The sequence below is a fragment of the Sinohyriopsis cumingii genome, unplaced genomic scaffold, assembly GCF_028554795.1.
Source record: "Sinohyriopsis cumingii isolate HCF-2022 unplaced genomic scaffold, ASM2855479v2 utg000873l, whole genome shotgun sequence".
In the NCBI taxonomy this organism is placed as follows: domain Eukaryota; kingdom Metazoa; phylum Mollusca; class Bivalvia; order Unionida; family Unionidae; genus Sinohyriopsis; species Sinohyriopsis cumingii.
The window spans coordinates 2680852-2699096 of record NW_028315938.1 but is presented as its reverse complement, the minus strand read 5'-3'; the positions used below and the strand labels follow the sequence as shown (position 1 = coordinate 2699096).

Sequence of the window (18245 nt, the reverse complement as noted above, 5' to 3'; positions counted from 1 at the left end):
GTAGTAGAGTTCAAGCCCAGCAGTGTAGCTGAATTCATACCCAGCAGTGTGGCAGAATTCTTTTCCAGCAATGTAATATAGTTCATGTCCAGCAGTGTAATATAGTTCATGTCCAGCAGAGTAGTAGAATTCATGTCCAGCAGTAACTTGGTTGAAACTGGAAACTTGAGCTCACAGGATCATTCACTTGTATTTGCTTCTATTTGTTTTTGTTTTGTTGAGCCTGACTTTATGGAAGCTCTATATAGCTATCACTTTGGTGTTTGTATGCTTGTCTGTTCTTTTTTCTGTCCACACCCTTGACTAGCCTCATTTGTAAAGTCATTTGATTTTTTTATTTCCTACCATGTAATCCCACCATCTTCAGATTTGGAATGTAGAATCAGCATACATTTATCTTTCTCTAGCTAAATTGTCTTATTTCAGGTAAATTTCTGAAAATATGTCTCTATAAATTGACCATTTTGATTTTACTTAATGAATTATTTCTTATAAAAACTTATACAAACTGCTACCTACACATTCTGGATACCAGAGATATTCTTGAAATTTAATGTAAACACACCTCTGAAATAAATGTTGTGTCCACCTTGCTACCTGTACAAATCACACTGTGAGAAGTGTCATAGTCAGACAATTGACATGGCAAGTATTGCTCAATATGCTGTGCTAATTTTGGTGTATTGGTGAAGTATCTGTATAGAGTCAAATGACACCATTTAATACAGATGCAAAAAAAATAATCACACAGACAATTGTTTGTTTATGAATTCACAATTGGCTGATTAAGCAAACAATTACAGATGTACAATTCAATTGCTTTCATGTTATGAAGATCAAAGAAAGTTTCTCAGAAGCAGTGACAGTTACTCAAAGTTATTTGAAAATTCCTTTTTGATCAAATAACTACTGTGTATATATACATTACACAAGAAAGGAAACTGCAGTCAGGTCCCATAATAAGTTCATTTACCACACTGTATTTGAACATTTAATGAAATCATCATGCAAACCACCAGTCAGTCAGCAACCTGTTGAACTGCCTCTAAAAGACAAAGACATTATGATACGGCTGTGGAAAGCAGTTCCTAAGCCCATGGAAATTAACTCGGAGTAAAGATTTAGGATTCAGAAAATTGGCAGTCTCAGTGATACGAGTATGAAAATAATGGAGTTGATACCAAATTTAAAGCCAGCATTTAATGATACCAAATTTAAAGCCAGCATTTAATGATACAAAAGTTAAAGCCAGCATTTAATGATACCAAATTAAAAGCCAGCGTTTAGTGGAATCATTTTTGACAGGAACAATCCAAGGCAATTGATATTTTATGTCCTTTTACACTTGAAATTCAATCTCAGTTGGACTTTCCTGATTTGAAGTCATTTATTCAACAGGTCACCAAAGTGCACTGTCCTCTGTCAGCACTTATAAATACCAAACCCTCTGAAAACTGGACATCTCAGTACCATGAGTATTTGGTTTCCAGAGGTTTCACTGTATCTAATTTCCATGATGGGCTGTACATAGCTGTGTTTTTTACATGTTCTGTGGATTTCAGGTTCCATATGCTTCCGGGCCTACTGTCATGCATATTGGGGTTGTCGTAAAGCTGATTGCCTGGGATGTCTTGCCAAATTCAAAGGTAAATCATAATGACATTGATACCGTATTAAAAAATACAAGTTTTTTCTTTATATATTGTTGTTTAAGAAAAATGGTAACATATAAAATTTAATACACTAGAATGTTAACTTTTCTAATTACTTTCAATTTCATTAAGGAAATATTCATAACAATGAATATGATGGATGTGCATTTGCACAATATATATGCATGTTTTATGTCTGTCTGTCTGTCTGTCTGCATGTATGTATGTATGTATGTATGTATGTATGTCTGTATGCATGTATGTATGTATGTATGTATGTATGTATGTATGTATGTGTGTATGTATAGATGCATGCATGCATATATGTACACTTAAACATTTATATATCCCGGTAAACTGTGAATTCAATAACCTTGAATGTGCTGATTACCAATAACCCTGAATATGCTGATTACAAATAGCCTTGAATGTGCTGATTACCAATAACCTTGAATGTGCTGATTACCAGTATCCTTGAATGTGCTGATTACCAATATCCTTGAATGTGCTGATTACCAATATCCTAGAATATGTTGACTACCAATAGTATTGAATATGCTGATTACCAATAGCCTTGAATATGCTGATTACCAATAGTCTTGAATATCCTGATTACCAACAGCCTTGAATTCAACTTTCACTTTCACTGTCCCAGAAACTCAAATACATCAAAACTCATAGATTCCATTAATGTTTTCAACCTCAAACAGTCAGTTAACCAACCCACCCATAAACATGGTCACATTTATACTGGATTCTTCATAGACCTGATGATAACATTCTGTGGTCCTCCCTGGTATCCCATGACCTTGCATCAGATCAACTCTGCATTATATGCCATCTGGACGTATCAGTCCCTAACCTTTACCTGCTACTAAGAGAAACCTCCGTTTGATAACAAGAGCCAAACTAATACACAACATCCAGGCTAACCTAACAACTTGTTTACCTCCTACCGCAGAACAAATCGATAACTGTTTGCGTTCATTGCTTGACAAACATGCCCCAGCTACCAAGTGCAAAGTATCAATTCAAAAGTGTTCTCCATGGTATAGCAGTGAGTGTTGGGGACCAGCTTCACACTGCTAAAAGAGACCGCCGTAAAGCTGAGAGGCTCTGGCTTTCCACCAGACTCACTATTCATAAGCAAATCTATGAAGCCGCTAAGACGAATGTCACAAATATAGTCCATTCAGCGAAATCAGCCCACTATACTACTAAGATCATGGAAAGTTCCAGCTGCAAAGAGCTCTTCGAGATTACTAGCAAGCTAATGTCAAGGAACAAATCAACACCACTTCCAACTACCTTCTCTCCAGCCGACCTTCTGGACATGTATGCAGATTTCTTCTGTGACAAAGTACAAACCATTAGAGATAAGCTTGACACCACAATTTCAGTTGACTTGTCTCACCATACAGTTGGGATACAGAATTTGAGCGGCAACCATTAGCAGCATTTGAACCTGTCTCTATGGATTTTCTACATACAATCGTGATGAAGAGTGCACCAAAGTCATGTGAACTTGATCCAATTCTAACATCACTGCTGCTTGAGTGCTTAGATCCAGTATTGCCTTCACTAACTGATGTTATTAATACCTCTCTCTCATCTGGGGAATTCCCATCATTTTTCAAAACTGCCATTGTAAAGCCTCTGCTGAAGAAACCAACACTAGACTATGACGATTTAAAGAACTACCACCCAGTTTCTAATCTCCCATTCATATAAAAAATCTTAGAAAAGGTTGTTCTATCCCAGCTTGTATCTCATCTAAATTCAAACAGTCTTTTTAACAATGTACAATCTGCATATTGCCCTTGCCACAGTACTGAAACTACTCTTCTAAAAGTAGTTAATGACATTCTCTCTGCGTTGGATAACGGAAAGATTTCAGTCCTCACCCTCCCTGATTTGTCTGCAGCATTTGACACAATAGACCATGATATATTACTTCACCATCTCCAACATTTATTTGGCATTCATGATACAGCCTTACTGTGGTTCAAGTCATACTTGGTCAACAGGACAAATTGTATCTGCAAATGGAATACACTCCAGCCCAGTTGATGTATGTTGTGGTGTTCAATAGGGGTCTGTTCTTGGACCTGTTCTCTTCATTCTGTACACTCAGCCGCTCTCAAGTGTCATAGATTGTCATCCAGTGTCTCACCAATTGTATGCTGATGACACCCAAATATACAAATCTAGCCACCCAACTGAAGTTGATGCTACCATCCAAGGTGTAGAGAGGTACATTTCTGATGTGAAATCATGGATGACATGTAACAAGCTGCAGATGAATGATGATAAAACTAAGGCCATTCTGATCACAACACAAAGACTTTATCATTCACATCCTTTACCTCAAATAATAAATATCAGCAACACCAACATTAAATTCACACAATCAGTACGAAACCTAGGTGTTACTCTGGACAGTACTCTCACATTGCACCAACATGTCATGAACATATGCAAGGCTGCATATCTTGAGCTGAGATGCATCAGCTCAATTCGCAAATATCTTTCAGTTGATGCCACTAAAACACTTGTGTGTTCATTAGTACTTTCAAGACTGGACTATTGTAACTCAGTTCTGTCTGGTTCATCTCAATATCTACTCCAGAAACTTCAAAAAGTTCAAAACACAGCTGCTCGGATCATACTTAGAGTACCATGATCAGAGCACACCTCCCTGCTGCTCTGTACCCTACACTGGCTATCCATTCGATCTAGAATCAAACACAAAATTTGTGCTACGTTTCACTGTCGTACTCTAGTCCAACATACCTATCCGATCTCACCCATGTGTACACACCAGCAAGATACTTACGCTCCTCTTCTGACAATCGTATACTCATTATTCCCACTATGAAAACAAAGTCATATGGACAGTGTTCTTTTGCATACCAAGGCCCAGCAACATGGAATGAATTGCCCACTGAACTTGGACACAAAGACACAGTGATCACATTCAAGAGGGCTCTCAAAACTCACTTATTTCGACTGCCAGAACAAATTTAAAGACCTAATAATGTTTCCTACCTGAAATATTCTTAGCTTGTCTTTTATTTTTTAATGTTTTTCTAATTTCATGGTGTTTGTTTTTGTACTAATATTATTATATGTTTTTTATTTTATAGGTGTTGTCTAATGTTGTAAAGAGCTTAGAGCTTCTAAAGATTAGGCACTATACAAAGTCCTCATTATTATTATTATTACGCTGATTACCAATAGCCTTGAATGTGCTGAAGTGCCAACAGTCTTGAAGTATCACTGTGGCATTGTCCAGAATGTCTTTGAATGAATTCACAATAATTGCAAAATAGCACTTAGTCCTGAAAGTCATATTAGCAGTTTGTAATTCCAATAAATAATTTTAATAAATGATTCCTCTCAAATAAAATCTAAATGCATCTGCAGATGAACATACAAAATAAGAACAGAAATAGGAATAGGAATAATTCTTCACTTATCTCCTTATATGCATCTCCACGGCTCTATTATGGCTCTATATTGCACATCATTACCATATGACATACATTACAGTACTTAATCATGCCTCAAATTTTATGCTGGTTCATTGTCAAGGTTGGGTCTAAAACCTGAACACAGATAACCTGTTTATGGCATCATTATGTTAAAATATGCTCTACAATGATGAATAAAAATTAAATATGTAATATGTTGTTTATACACGATCATTACAATCTAAAAAATAATCTCCAATCATGGACAAAAAAAATAAGCAATATCGATATACGCTTAAGAAATAAATATGATTTTAGCTTAATGCAAACACAAGAAAATGTAATAGTAGATTTAGTTCTAGACCTGTGTTTAGATTTACTTGGGAGTCTTGATTCATGATATGGATTATTTTGGTTTCTAGATGTATGATCATATTTAGGTTGTAGATACATTATTAGATCTAGAGATCAGATTAAGGTTGTAGATATATTATTAGATCTAGTTGGGATTCTAAATGTATGATCAGATTTAGGTTGTAGGTACATTGTTAGATCTAGTTGGGGTTCTAGATGTATGACCAGATTTAGGTTGTAGATACATTATTAGATCTAGTAGGGGTTCTAAATGTATGATCATATTTAGGTTGTAGATACATTATTAGATCTAGATGGGGTTCTAAATGTATGATCATATTTAGGTTGTAGATATATTATTAGATCTAGATGGGGTTCTAAATGTATGATCATATTTAGGTTGTAGATACATTATTAGATCTAGTTGGGGTTCTAGATGTATGATCAGATTAAGGTTGTAGATCCATTGTTAGATCTAGTTGGGGTTCTAGATGTATGATCAGATTTAGGTTGTAAATACATTATTAGATCTAGTTGGGTTTCTAGATGTATGATCATATTTAGGTTGTAGGTACATTATTAGATCTAGTAGGGGTTATAGATGTATGATCAGATTTAGGTTGTAGGTACATTATTAGATCTAATAGGGGTTCTAGATGTATGATGAGATTTAGGTTGTAGATTCATTATTAGATCTAGTAGGGGTTATAGATGTATGATCAGATTTAGGTTGTAGATTCATTATTAGGGTTCTAGATGTATGATCAGATTTAGGTTGTAAATACATTATTAGATCTAGTTGGGGTTCTAGATGTATGATCAGATTTAGGTTGTAGATTCATTATTAGATCTAGTTGGGGTTCTAGATGTATGATCAGATTTAGGTCGTAGATACATTATTAGATCTAGATGGGGTTCTAAATGTATTATCATATTTAGGTTGTAGATACATTATTAGATCTAGTTGGGGTTCTAGATGTATGAACAGATTAAGGTTGTAGATACATTGTTAGATCTAGTAGGGGTTCTAGATGTATGATCATATTTAGGTTGCAGGTACATTATTAGATCTAGTAGGTGTTCTAGATGTATGATCAGATTTAGGTTGTAGATTCATTATTAGATCTAGTTGGGGTTCTAGATGTATGATCAGATTTAGGTCGTAGATACATTATTAGATCTAGATGGGGTTCTAAATGTATTATCATATTTAGGTTGTAGATACATTATTTGATCTAGTTGGGGTTCTAGATGTATGAACAGATTAAGGTTGTAGATACATTGTTAGATCTAGTAGGGGTTCTAGATGTATGATCATATTTAGGTTGTAGATTCATTATTAGATCTAGTAGGGGTTCTAGATGTATGATCAGATTTAGGTTGTAGATTCATTATTAGATCTAGTAGGGGTTCTAGATGTATGATCAGATTTAGGTTGTAGATTCATTATTAGATCTAGTTGGGGTTCTAGATGTATGATCAGATTTAGGTTGTAAATACATTATTAGATCTAGTTGGGGTTCTAGATGTATGATCAGATTTAGGTTGTAGATTCATTATTAGATCTAGTTGGGGTTCTAGATGTATGATCAGATTTAGGTTGTAGATTCATTATTAGATCTAGTTGGGGTTCTAGATGTATAATCAGATTTAGGTTGTAAATACATTATTAGATCTAGTTGGGGTTCTAGATGTATGATTATGTGCAGATGGGATTCTGGTATATTTAGTTGGCATTCTGAATTCATGATTAGCTTTAGTTGGAGATCTGGATTCATGATTATATTTCACTCGGGATCTGAATTCAATAAATGATTTATTTACCTAGAATACATCACTCTGGTGGCCTAATTGGTTAGAGCATCCGTCTTGGATACAGGAGGTTGCTTGTTCGAACCAAAGACTTATAAAAATGCTACTAACAACTACCTTGCTAGGCGCTTAGCATTTAGAGGTTAGTGTGAGGACTGGTCAGCCTGGGATCAGGATAATGGGACTGGGTGGGACATGATGCCACATGTCTGTGGCATGATGCAACAGTGCTAGACATTGCTATAAACTGCCACACTGCAGACATGGTAGCAGTATGACAGAATTTATTTTAAAGCTATGTTAAAAATCCAAATCACACACACACACATTTCTGGACACAACAATAATACAAAATTTATTTGGCTAAGTCTTAAAGAATGAATGAATGCTCTTTCCAATAACAAGATTATGTTGTCTTCCACTTGATCTCAGGTCACAATTAACATTTTCTATATAAAAAAATTACCTAATGGAAAATAACCTTCTAGAAAGTTCTAAATGTTTGCAAAATAAATTGTTAGTTATTATTAGAAAGTCTGTTACAAAATTTGTAGTATGTGACCTGGACTATGCCAGGTACACCAGTTAAATTGCAAGGGAATTCCAATGACCTAGACCCAGACCCTGCTTATATTAATAATGATCCTGATATTAAACCAATACACAAAGAGAATATTTTAGCTATGTATTATTTTTTTAAAAATCAAACAAGTACAAAATAAACTTGATTTTGGACAAGGTTAAGTCTTACATACATTACAATACCATATGATGAAATAAATTTAAAAATAAGCAAAAAAAACAAACCAACAAACAAACAAACAATGCAAATTAAGTATGCATAACATGTGTTGCAGCTTTTAGTGATGTCTAGCACTGGGGCGTCATGCAGCAGACATATAGTGTGGTGTACCACAGTCACATTTTTCTGACACCAGGCCAACCAGTCATAACACAAACCTCTTAATGCTGAGCACCTAGTAAGACAGCTGTTAGTACCATTTTTTTAAAGTCTTTGGTATTACTCCACTGTGATACTAACCTGTGACCTCCCGCATCCAAGGCAGACACTCCACCTACTTAGGCCACTGAAGTGTTAGGGATTGAAATAATGATTATATTTAGTTGGGGGTCTGGATTCATGATTTCCTTTAGTTGGGGGTCTGGATTCATGTTTAGCTTTAGTTGGTGGTCTGGATTGATGATTGACTTTAGATGGCATTCTAGAATATGATTAGATTTAGTTGGAGTTCTAGATGCATGATTAGATTTAGATGGAGTTCTAGATGCATGATTAGATTTAGATGGAGTTCTAGATGCATGATTATATATAGTTGGAGTTCTTGATGCATGATTAGATTTAGATGGAGTTCTAGATGGATGATTAGATTTAGATGAAGTTCTAGATGCATGGTTAGATTTAGATTGAGTTCTAGATGCATGATTAGATTTAGTTGGAGTTCTAGATGCATGATTAGATTTAGATGGAGTTCTAGATGCATGATTTGATTTAGATGCAGTTCTAGATGCATGATTAGAGTTAGATGGAGTTCTAGATGCATGATTAGATTTAGATGGAGTTCTAGATGCATGGTTAGATTTAGATGGAGTTCTAGATGCATGATTAGATTTAGTTGGAGTTCTAGATGCATGATTAGATTTAGTTGGAGTTCTAGATGCATGATTTGATTTAGATGCAGTTCTAGATGCATGATTAGAGTTAGATGGAGTTCTAGATGCATGATTAGATTTAGATGGAGTTCTAGATGGATGATTATATATAGTTGGAGTTCTAGATGCATGATTAGATTTAGATGGAGTTCTAGATGCATGATTAGATTTAGTTGGAGTTCTAGATGCATGATTAGATTTAGTTGGAGTTCTAGATGCATGATTAGATTTAGATGGAGTTCTAGATGCATGATTTGATTTAGATGGAGTTCTAGATGCATGATTAGATTTAGATGGAGTTCTAGATGCATGATTAGATTTAGATGGAGTTCTAGATGCATGATTAGATTTAGATGGAGTTCTAGATGCATGGTTAGATTTAGATGGAGTTCTAGATGCATGATTATATTTAGTTGGAACTCTAGATGCATGATTAGATTTAGATGGAGTTCTAGATGCATGATTATATTTAGTTGGAACTCTAGATGCATGAGTAGATTTAGATGGAGTTCTAGATGCATGATTATATTTAGTTGGAACTCTAGATGCATGATTATATATAGTTGGAGTTCTAGATGCATGATTATATTTAGTTGGAACTCTAGATGCATGATTATATTTAGTTGGAACTCTAGATGCATGATTAGATTTAGATGGAGTTCTAGATGCATGATTAGATTTAGATGGAGTTCTAGATGCACGATTATATTTAGTTGGAGTTCAAGATGCTTGATTAGATTTAGATGGAGTTCTAGATGCATGATTAGATTTAGATGGAATTCTAGATGCATGATTATATTTAGTATGAGTTTCTGACTCATAATTAGATTTGGTTTGTGTTCTGGATTTAGGATTAGGTTAAGATTCTAGAGGTAGGATTAAATTTAGTTGAGGTCCTTGATTTATGATAGATTTTGTGTGTGTCATTGTTAAATTTAGTTGAGGTCCTTGATTTATGGTAGAGTTTGTGGGTGTCATTATTAAATTTAGTTGAGGTCCTTGATTTATGATAGAGTTTGTGGGTGTCATTATTAGGTTTAGTTGAGGTCCTTGATTTATGATAGAGTTTGTGGGTGTCATCATTAGGTTTAGTTGAGGTGCTTGATTTATGATAGATTTTGTGGGTGTCATTATTAGGTTTAGTTGGGGTCCTTGATTTATGATAGATTTTGTGGGTGTCATTATTAGGTTTAGTTGAGGTCCTTGATTTATGATAGAATTTGTGGGTGTCATTATTAAATTTAGTTGAGGTCCTTGATTTATGATAGAGTTTGTGGGTGTCATCATTAGGTTTAGTTGAGGTGCTTGATTTATGATAGATTTTGTGGGTGTCATTATTAAATTTAGTTGAGGTCCTTGATTTATGATAGATTTTGTGGGTGTCATTATTAGGTTTAGTTGGGGTCCTTGATTTATGATAGATTTTGTGGGTGTCATTATTAGGTTTAGTTGGGGTCCTTGATTTTTATGATAGATTTTGTGGGTGTCATTATTAGGTTTAGTTGGGGTCCTTGATTTATGATAGATTTTGTGGGTGTCATTATTAAATTTAGTTGAGGTCCTTGATTTATGATAGATTTTGTGGGTGTCATTATTAGGTTTAGTTGGGGTCCTTGATTTATGATAGATTTTGTGGGTGTCATCATTAGGTTTAGTTGGGGTCCTTGATTTATGATAGATTTTGTGGGTGTCATTATTAAATTTAGTTGAGGTCCTTGATTTATGATAGATTTTGTGGGTGTCATTATTAGGTTTAGTTGGGGTCCTTGATTTTTATGATAGATTTTGTGGGTGTCATTATTAGGTTTAGTTGGGGTCCTTGATTTATGATAGATTTGTGGGTGTCATTATTAGGTTTAGTTGGGGTCATTGATTTTTATGATAGATTTTGTGGGTGTCATTATTAGGTTTAGTTGGGGTCCTTGATTTTTATGATAGATTTTGTGGGTGTCATTATTAGGTTTAGTTGGGGTCCTTGATTTATGATAGATTTGTGGGTGTCATTATTAGGTTTAGTTGGGGTTGTATGATTACATTTTGTTTGGGTTCTAGATTCTTGATAGTGTGACAGTTTCTTTTTAAAATTGTCTTAATATTTAATGTTTCTTTCAGATTTGAACTTTGGAAGGAAATGTCTTGATTATATAGTACTGGATAATCAGTATGAGTCTAATATTCTAAAGGTAAGACGTAAGAAAATCTTACACATTTATTAACATATTAACTATCCAATAGAAAGTGCAGGACCACCACTGCCATGCCACACATTGGTATTATATTCTATGAGTCAAATATTCTTAAGCTTGTACTTCAGAAAATATTGCAAATTTAGTAATATACCAATAAAAAATGCTGGAATGTCTTTGCCGCAGATTAGTATGGTAGTCTTTGTCAAAGCTTTTATGGTTTATCTTTATTACTGTGACTTGGATTTTCATGTACAGGGAAACAGTTTAATCAGACTAAAATATGTGCAGGTTAGTTTTATCAAGGCCCTTGTTTTGCAACTCTCAGAATGTTATTTATACTTGTATCAATACTGCAGAGTATTTTTTAATACAGAAAGTGAAATTGATCTGAAATAGAAATTGTGCTATCAGATTGTTAAATATCTTATTATATTCTTTCGGGGGGCCCCAAGTGGCAGAGTGATCTAAAGTGCTCACCATTACGGATCACTGACATGTCACCTCTGTCTGCGTGGGTTCGAGTCTCGGATTCAGCCAATGTGGGTATGTGAGAAAGCTTGCCAGTAGCTTCTCGTGGATCAGTGGTTCTTTCTGGGGTTTTCCCAGGATCTTCTTCCACTATTAATACTGGCTGCCTTGTATAGTCTATCATGTGCTGAAAAAAGGCATTAAACCCTACAACAACAACAACAACAACAACAATATTCTTTCGGTCTACTAAACTTGTCAGATTTTTGTATGGATCCATCTTAAGTTCCATGTATTTTGTTTTGATATTGTCTAGGTCTAGCCATCCATCCATCCATCCATCCATGTTGATTGTTGGCCAATAACATTGTAGTTGTTGGAGAGATTTGTGTGTTATGTATATCAGTGTTATGTGCTTAACTTTTATCCATGATTGTAGGTTGTGGTTTAAGCTAATGATCATTTGTAAACAAATTTTTAGATAAATTTTCATGCTCATGGATTGTACTTTAAAATGCTGTTTGTAAATATGTTGACCTTAGAAAGTTCTGGAAACGAACTTATGATGCTGATCATCATATTGTGTCTTTGGTTGTGATTATTTATTCCTGTTTGAATCTCAGTCTGGTGGAATCACTTTTAGTTTAGTTCAGATATAATTTTAAAAGAATAATTCATTTAAAATAATGATTGGAATTACAAAGTGCTCATTGACATTTTGGATAAAGATACATTTTAGGGATTAATTGTGAATTCATTTAAACACATTCTGGATTATATTATTGTGATACATCAAGCCTGTTGGTACATCAACTTATTTAAGACTATTGACACCTCTGTACATGTAAATTTGGCAGTAATTCAGAACATTGTATCCTTTTAGACTTGTGATAGAACATTATGAATTATTTGTGATTTAATTCAAAATGCTGTAAGTTCCTCTTAAATTTTCACTTTGTAACACAGAGGTTTAAATTATTTGTTGATTTTACTAAACTTCCTGCCTTTGCTTCTTTCCATTACTTAGTTTAAGACCATGGATTTGTAACATATGAATCTTTGCCCAGGTATCTGTCATGACCTTGACAGTGTGCGATGTACAGTGGTCATGACCTTGACAGTGTGTGATGTACAGTTGTCATGACTCCTACCTCAAGATCATGGTTTCAGAATGTGAAAAAGTAAATGTGATTTTTATATTCCTGTATGGTGTGTAACTTTCAGCACTGAAGATATTTTATAATGAAACTATATATCATGTATATTTAGTGTTGCATACCATAACAATACCAGTGCCTAAAGGTCAAGGTCACATCTAGCAAAAATATATCAGTCAGTGACCTCTATCAATTGGATATAAATTCTGAATGAACTGAGCCTCATTAATAAATGTTATCCTTTAATATATGTTGACAGTGTCTGATGTATTCAGTCAAGGCCCACTTCTATAGTATATCTTGTGTTGACAGTGTCTGATGTATTCAGTCAGGGCCCACTTCTATAGTATATCTTGTGCTGACAACGCCTGTTGTATTCAGTCACACCACACAGATTTAGTATATATTGACTTGTTAGTGTTATGTGTATTCAGTCACACACCACACCTATAGTATATATTGACTTGTCAGTGTCTTGTTTATTTAATCACACCACACACCTATATTATATATTGACTTGTCAGTGTCTTGTGTATTCAGTCACACTTCACTAATAGTATATATTGACTTGTCAGTGTGTTGTGTATTCAGTCACACCACACACCTATAGTATATATTGACTTGATAGTGTCGTGTGTATTTAGTCACAAAACACATGTATAATATATATTGACTTGTCAGTGTCTTGTGTATTCAGTCACACCACACACCTATAGTATATATTGACTTGACAGTGTCTTGTGTATTCAGTCACACTACACTAATAATATATATTGACTTGTCAGTGTCTTGTGTATTCAGTCACACCTATAGTATATATTGACTTGACAGTGTCTTGTGTATTCAGTCACACTACACTAATAATATATATTGACTTGTCAGTGTCTTGCGTATTCAGTCACACCACACACCTATAGTATATATTGACCTGACAGTGTCTTGTGTATTTAGTCACAAAATACATGTATAATATATATTGACTTGTCAGTGTCTTGTGTATTCAGTCACACCACACACCTATAGTATATATTGACTTGATAGTGTCGTGTGTATTTAGTCACACCACACACCTATATTATATATTGACTTGTCAGTGTCTTGTGTATTCACTCACACAACACACCTATAATATATATTGACTTGATAGCGTCTTTCTGTATTTAGTCACACCACACACCTATAGTATATATTGATGTGTCAGTGTCTTGTCTATTCAGTCACACCACAAATTTATAGTGTATATTGACTTGTCAGTGTCTTGTGCATTCAGTCACACCACACACCTATTTAGTCACACTGCACACTTATATCATATATTGACTTGTCAGTGTCTTGTGTATTTAGTCACACCACATGCCTGTAGTATATCTTGACATGACAGTCTGATGTATTCAGTCACATCACACACCTATAGTATATATTGGCTTGTCAGTGTCTTGTGTATTCAGTCACACCACACCTATTATATATATTTACTTGTCAGTGTCTTGTGTATTCAGTCACACTGCACACTTATATTATATATTGACTTTTCAGTGTCTTGTGTATTCAGTCACACCACACCTATAGTATATGTTTACTTGTCAGTGTCTTGCGTATTCAGTCACACTGCACACTTATATTATATATTGACTTGTCAGTGTCTTGTGTATTTAGTCACACCACACGACTGTAGTATATCTTGATATGACAGTCTGATGTATTCAGTCACACCACACACCTATAGTATATATTGGCTTGTTAGTGTCTTGTGTATTCAGTCAAGTCACACCTATAGTATATATTGATTTGACAGTGTCTTGTGTATTCAGTCACATCACACCTATAGTATATATTGACTTGTCAGTGTCTTGTGTATTCATTCATGCTCCCTTCCTCATTGTCAAGGTCACAGCAAGGGATAATGTTTGTCATTGGACTGTTTCTGTATCCATTATGTTATACACTACAAATGAATAACTGACTGCAAAAATTAATGTAACTTTATGTTATACACTACAAGAGAATAACAGACTGTGACAGTGTAACTGTTAATGTAACTTTATGTTATACACTACAAGAGAATAACAGACTGTGACAGTGTAACTGTGTTATAAACTACAAAAGAATAACAGGGTGCAAATGTAAATTTATGTGGTACACTACAAAAGAATAACATATAGTTACATTGTAACTGTGTTAAACACTGCTGATGTGACTCTTTGGCCAAAACTAAGCAACAGAAAGAAGCACAACCAGCAAGTTTTGTAAAACTTAACAAAAAGTTTACTGAATGCCTCCTGATATATGTCAGACCAGTAAAACTTGGTCTCCTGATATAAGCCAGACCAATAAAACTTGATTACCTTATTTATGCCAGACCAATAAAACTGTGTCTCCTTATGTATTCCAAACCAATAAAACTTGGTTTCCTGATGTATGCCAGACCAATAAAACTTGGTCTTCTTATGTATGTCAGACCAATAAATCTGGGTCTCTTTTCTCAGTAAATTGGCCAGAGGCCCAGTGAGTAAGGAAAAATTTTAGCAAAATTTTCCAATATAATCCAGCCATACCCAAAAATCACATCAGTTGCTTTCTACTGATTGGCACAGGGAACTAAGAGATAGCTTTAACCTTAGATTATATATGCTCAACTTGACCATGCACCACAATATGCCCTAGACATGTGACACAATATGCCCTTGACATGTGACACAATATGCCCTAGACATGTGACATAATATGCCCAAGACATGCCCCACAATATGCCCTAAACATGTGACACAATATGCCCTAGACATGCCCCACAATATGCCCTAAACATGTGACACAATATGCCGTAGACATGTGACACAATATGCTGTAGACATGCCCCTGAATGTGCCCTAGACATGTGACACAATATGCCCTAGACATGCCCCACAATATGCCCTAGACATGTGACACAATATGCCCTAGACATGCCCCACAATATGCCCTAGACACACCCCACAATATGCCCTAGACATGCCCCACAATATGCCCTAGACATGTGACACAATATGCCCTAGACATGCCCAACAATATGCCCTAGACATACCCCACAATATGCCCATGACATGCCCCACAATATGCCCTAGACATGCCCCACAATTTGCTCTAGACATGTGACACAATATGCCCTAGACATGTGACACAATATGCCCTAGACATGGCCCACAATATGCCCTAGACATGCCCCACAATATGCCCATGACATGCCCCACAATATGCCATAGACATGCCCCACAATATGCCCTAGACATGTGACACAATATGCCCTAGACATGGCCCACAATATGCCCTAGACATGCCCCACAATATGCCCATGACATGCCCCACAATATGCCATAGACATGCCCCACAATATGCCCTAGACATGTGACACAATATGTCCTAGACATGCCCCACAATATGCCCTAGACATGTAACACAGTTTAGCGGAACTCACTTTTACTTAAATTAATTGTCAAATTTGACTCACTCAAGCAAATGAAAAATTTCCAGATAGTTTCCAGGTGACCTTTGATGCATGCATCATTACCATCTATATCAGATGTTAACAGGTCCATTATGTGCTGGAATCTAGACACCAGATGGCATCACTTTGTATTGGTGGAATCCATCTGGAGTTGCAAAAGACCAAAATTTATTTTGCTCTATCCATAAGTGGAATCAGCCAGAATCCTTTTAACAGGTCAAACTTGGTGACACATTTTGCATTTCCAATTCTATCAATTCAGTCATCAGTTCTTTATATTGGAAATTAGTCTGTTTTGGTCACTAAAGAAAAGGAAAGCCTTAACAACATACTAGCAGAGCTCATTCAAGCAGGCAGAAAAGAAATAGTCACAGTCCTAACAATAATCTACAGCATGATACGGCAGACGGGAAAATGGCCCACCACATGTACTCAGTCATTGATCATCGTGCTCCCCCAAGAAAGGAAACCTGCAGCTATGCCAAAACCACAGAATCATCAGTCTCATCAGCTACCCAAGCAAAGAAACCTACAGCTATGCCAAAACCACAGACTCATCAGTCTCATCACCTACCCAAGCAAGGAAACCTACAGCTATGCCAGAACTACAGAATCATCAGTCTCATCAGCTGCTTATGAAAGGAAACCTACAGCTATGCCAAAACTACAGAATCATCAGTCTTATCAGCTACTTATGAAAGGAAACCTACAGCTATGCCAAAACTACAGAATCATCAGTCTCATCAGCTACTTATGAAAGGAAACCTACAGCTATGACAAAACTATAGAATCATCAGTCTTATCAGCTACCCAAGCAAAGAAACCTACAGCTATGCCAAAACTACAGAATCATCAGTCTCATCAGCTACTTATGAAAGGAAACCTACAGCTATGCCAAAACTACAGAATCATCAGTCTTATCAGCTACCCATGAAAGGAAACCTACAGCTATGCCAAAACCACAGAATCATCAGTCTCATCAGCTACCCAAGCAAAGTCATGCTGAAGATAATTCTCAGTAGACTAGAGCCTCAATCTGAGAAAATTATTGCCAAATAATTAGTGTAATTTAGAATATGTAATTTTGCTTATATTATGTGGCATGGTGGCTTGCACAAAGGAAATGAGTTTAAAGAAATAATGCAGACTTTCCATGTCTTTTGAAAATCAACTGCTCAGAAAAGTAATATAATAAACGATACAAGTGTTTATAAAAGGGAAAAATTAAGATAGACAAATATGGAAGGGCAGTGATGTCTGAAACTTAGTTCTTATGAACTAGATGATAATTAAAAGTATGATTTGTCAGATCTTTGCATTCCTTGTGAAGAATACAAGGATGTGATTATTATTGGTATGATTTGTCAGATCTTTGCATTCCTTGTGAAGAATACAAGGATGTGATTATAACAATATATGATAATTATTGGTATGATTTGTCAGATCTTTGCATTCCTTGTGAAGAATACAAGGATGTGATTATAATAATATATGATAATTATTGGTATGATTTGTCAGATCTTTGCATTCCTTGTGAAGAATACAAGGATGTGATTATAATAATATATGATAATTATTGGTATGATTTGTCAGATCTTTGCATTCCTTGTGAAGAATACAAGGATGCGATTATAATAATATATGATAATCATTGGTGTGATTTGTCAGATCTTTGCATTCCTTGTGAAGAATACAAGGATGTGATTGTTAGTGGTATGATTTGTCAGATCTTTGCATTCCTTGTGAAGAATACAAGGATATGATTATAACAAATGTATGATTTGTCAGCTCTTTGCATTCCTTGTGAAGAATACAAGGATGTGATTATAACAAATGTATGATTTGTCAGATCTTTGCATTCATTGTGAAAAATGCAAGGATGCGATTATAACAATACATGATAATCATTGTTGTGATTTGTCAGATGTTTGCATTCCTTGTGAAGAATACAAGGATGTGATTATAATAATATATGATAATTATTGGTA

The 18245-nt window shown here is 35.2% G+C and overlaps 1 protein-coding gene across 2 annotated transcripts in view; it reads left to right on the top strand.

Annotated features, from left to right (window-relative positions):
- LOC149773168 (E3 ubiquitin-protein ligase CHFR-like) overlaps window positions 1-18245 on the top strand; it is a 102432-nt gene that overhangs the window by 62410 nt on the left and 21777 nt on the right. For both annotated transcript variants that reach the window (XM_089946724.1, XM_089946723.1), the window contains 2 exons: window positions 1563-1646; window positions 11075-11145. In XM_089946724.1, the coding sequence (XP_089802850.1) occupies window positions 1563-1646; window positions 11075-11145 (155 nt within the window). The remainder of the gene's footprint in view (window positions 1-1562; window positions 1647-11074; window positions 11146-18245) is intronic.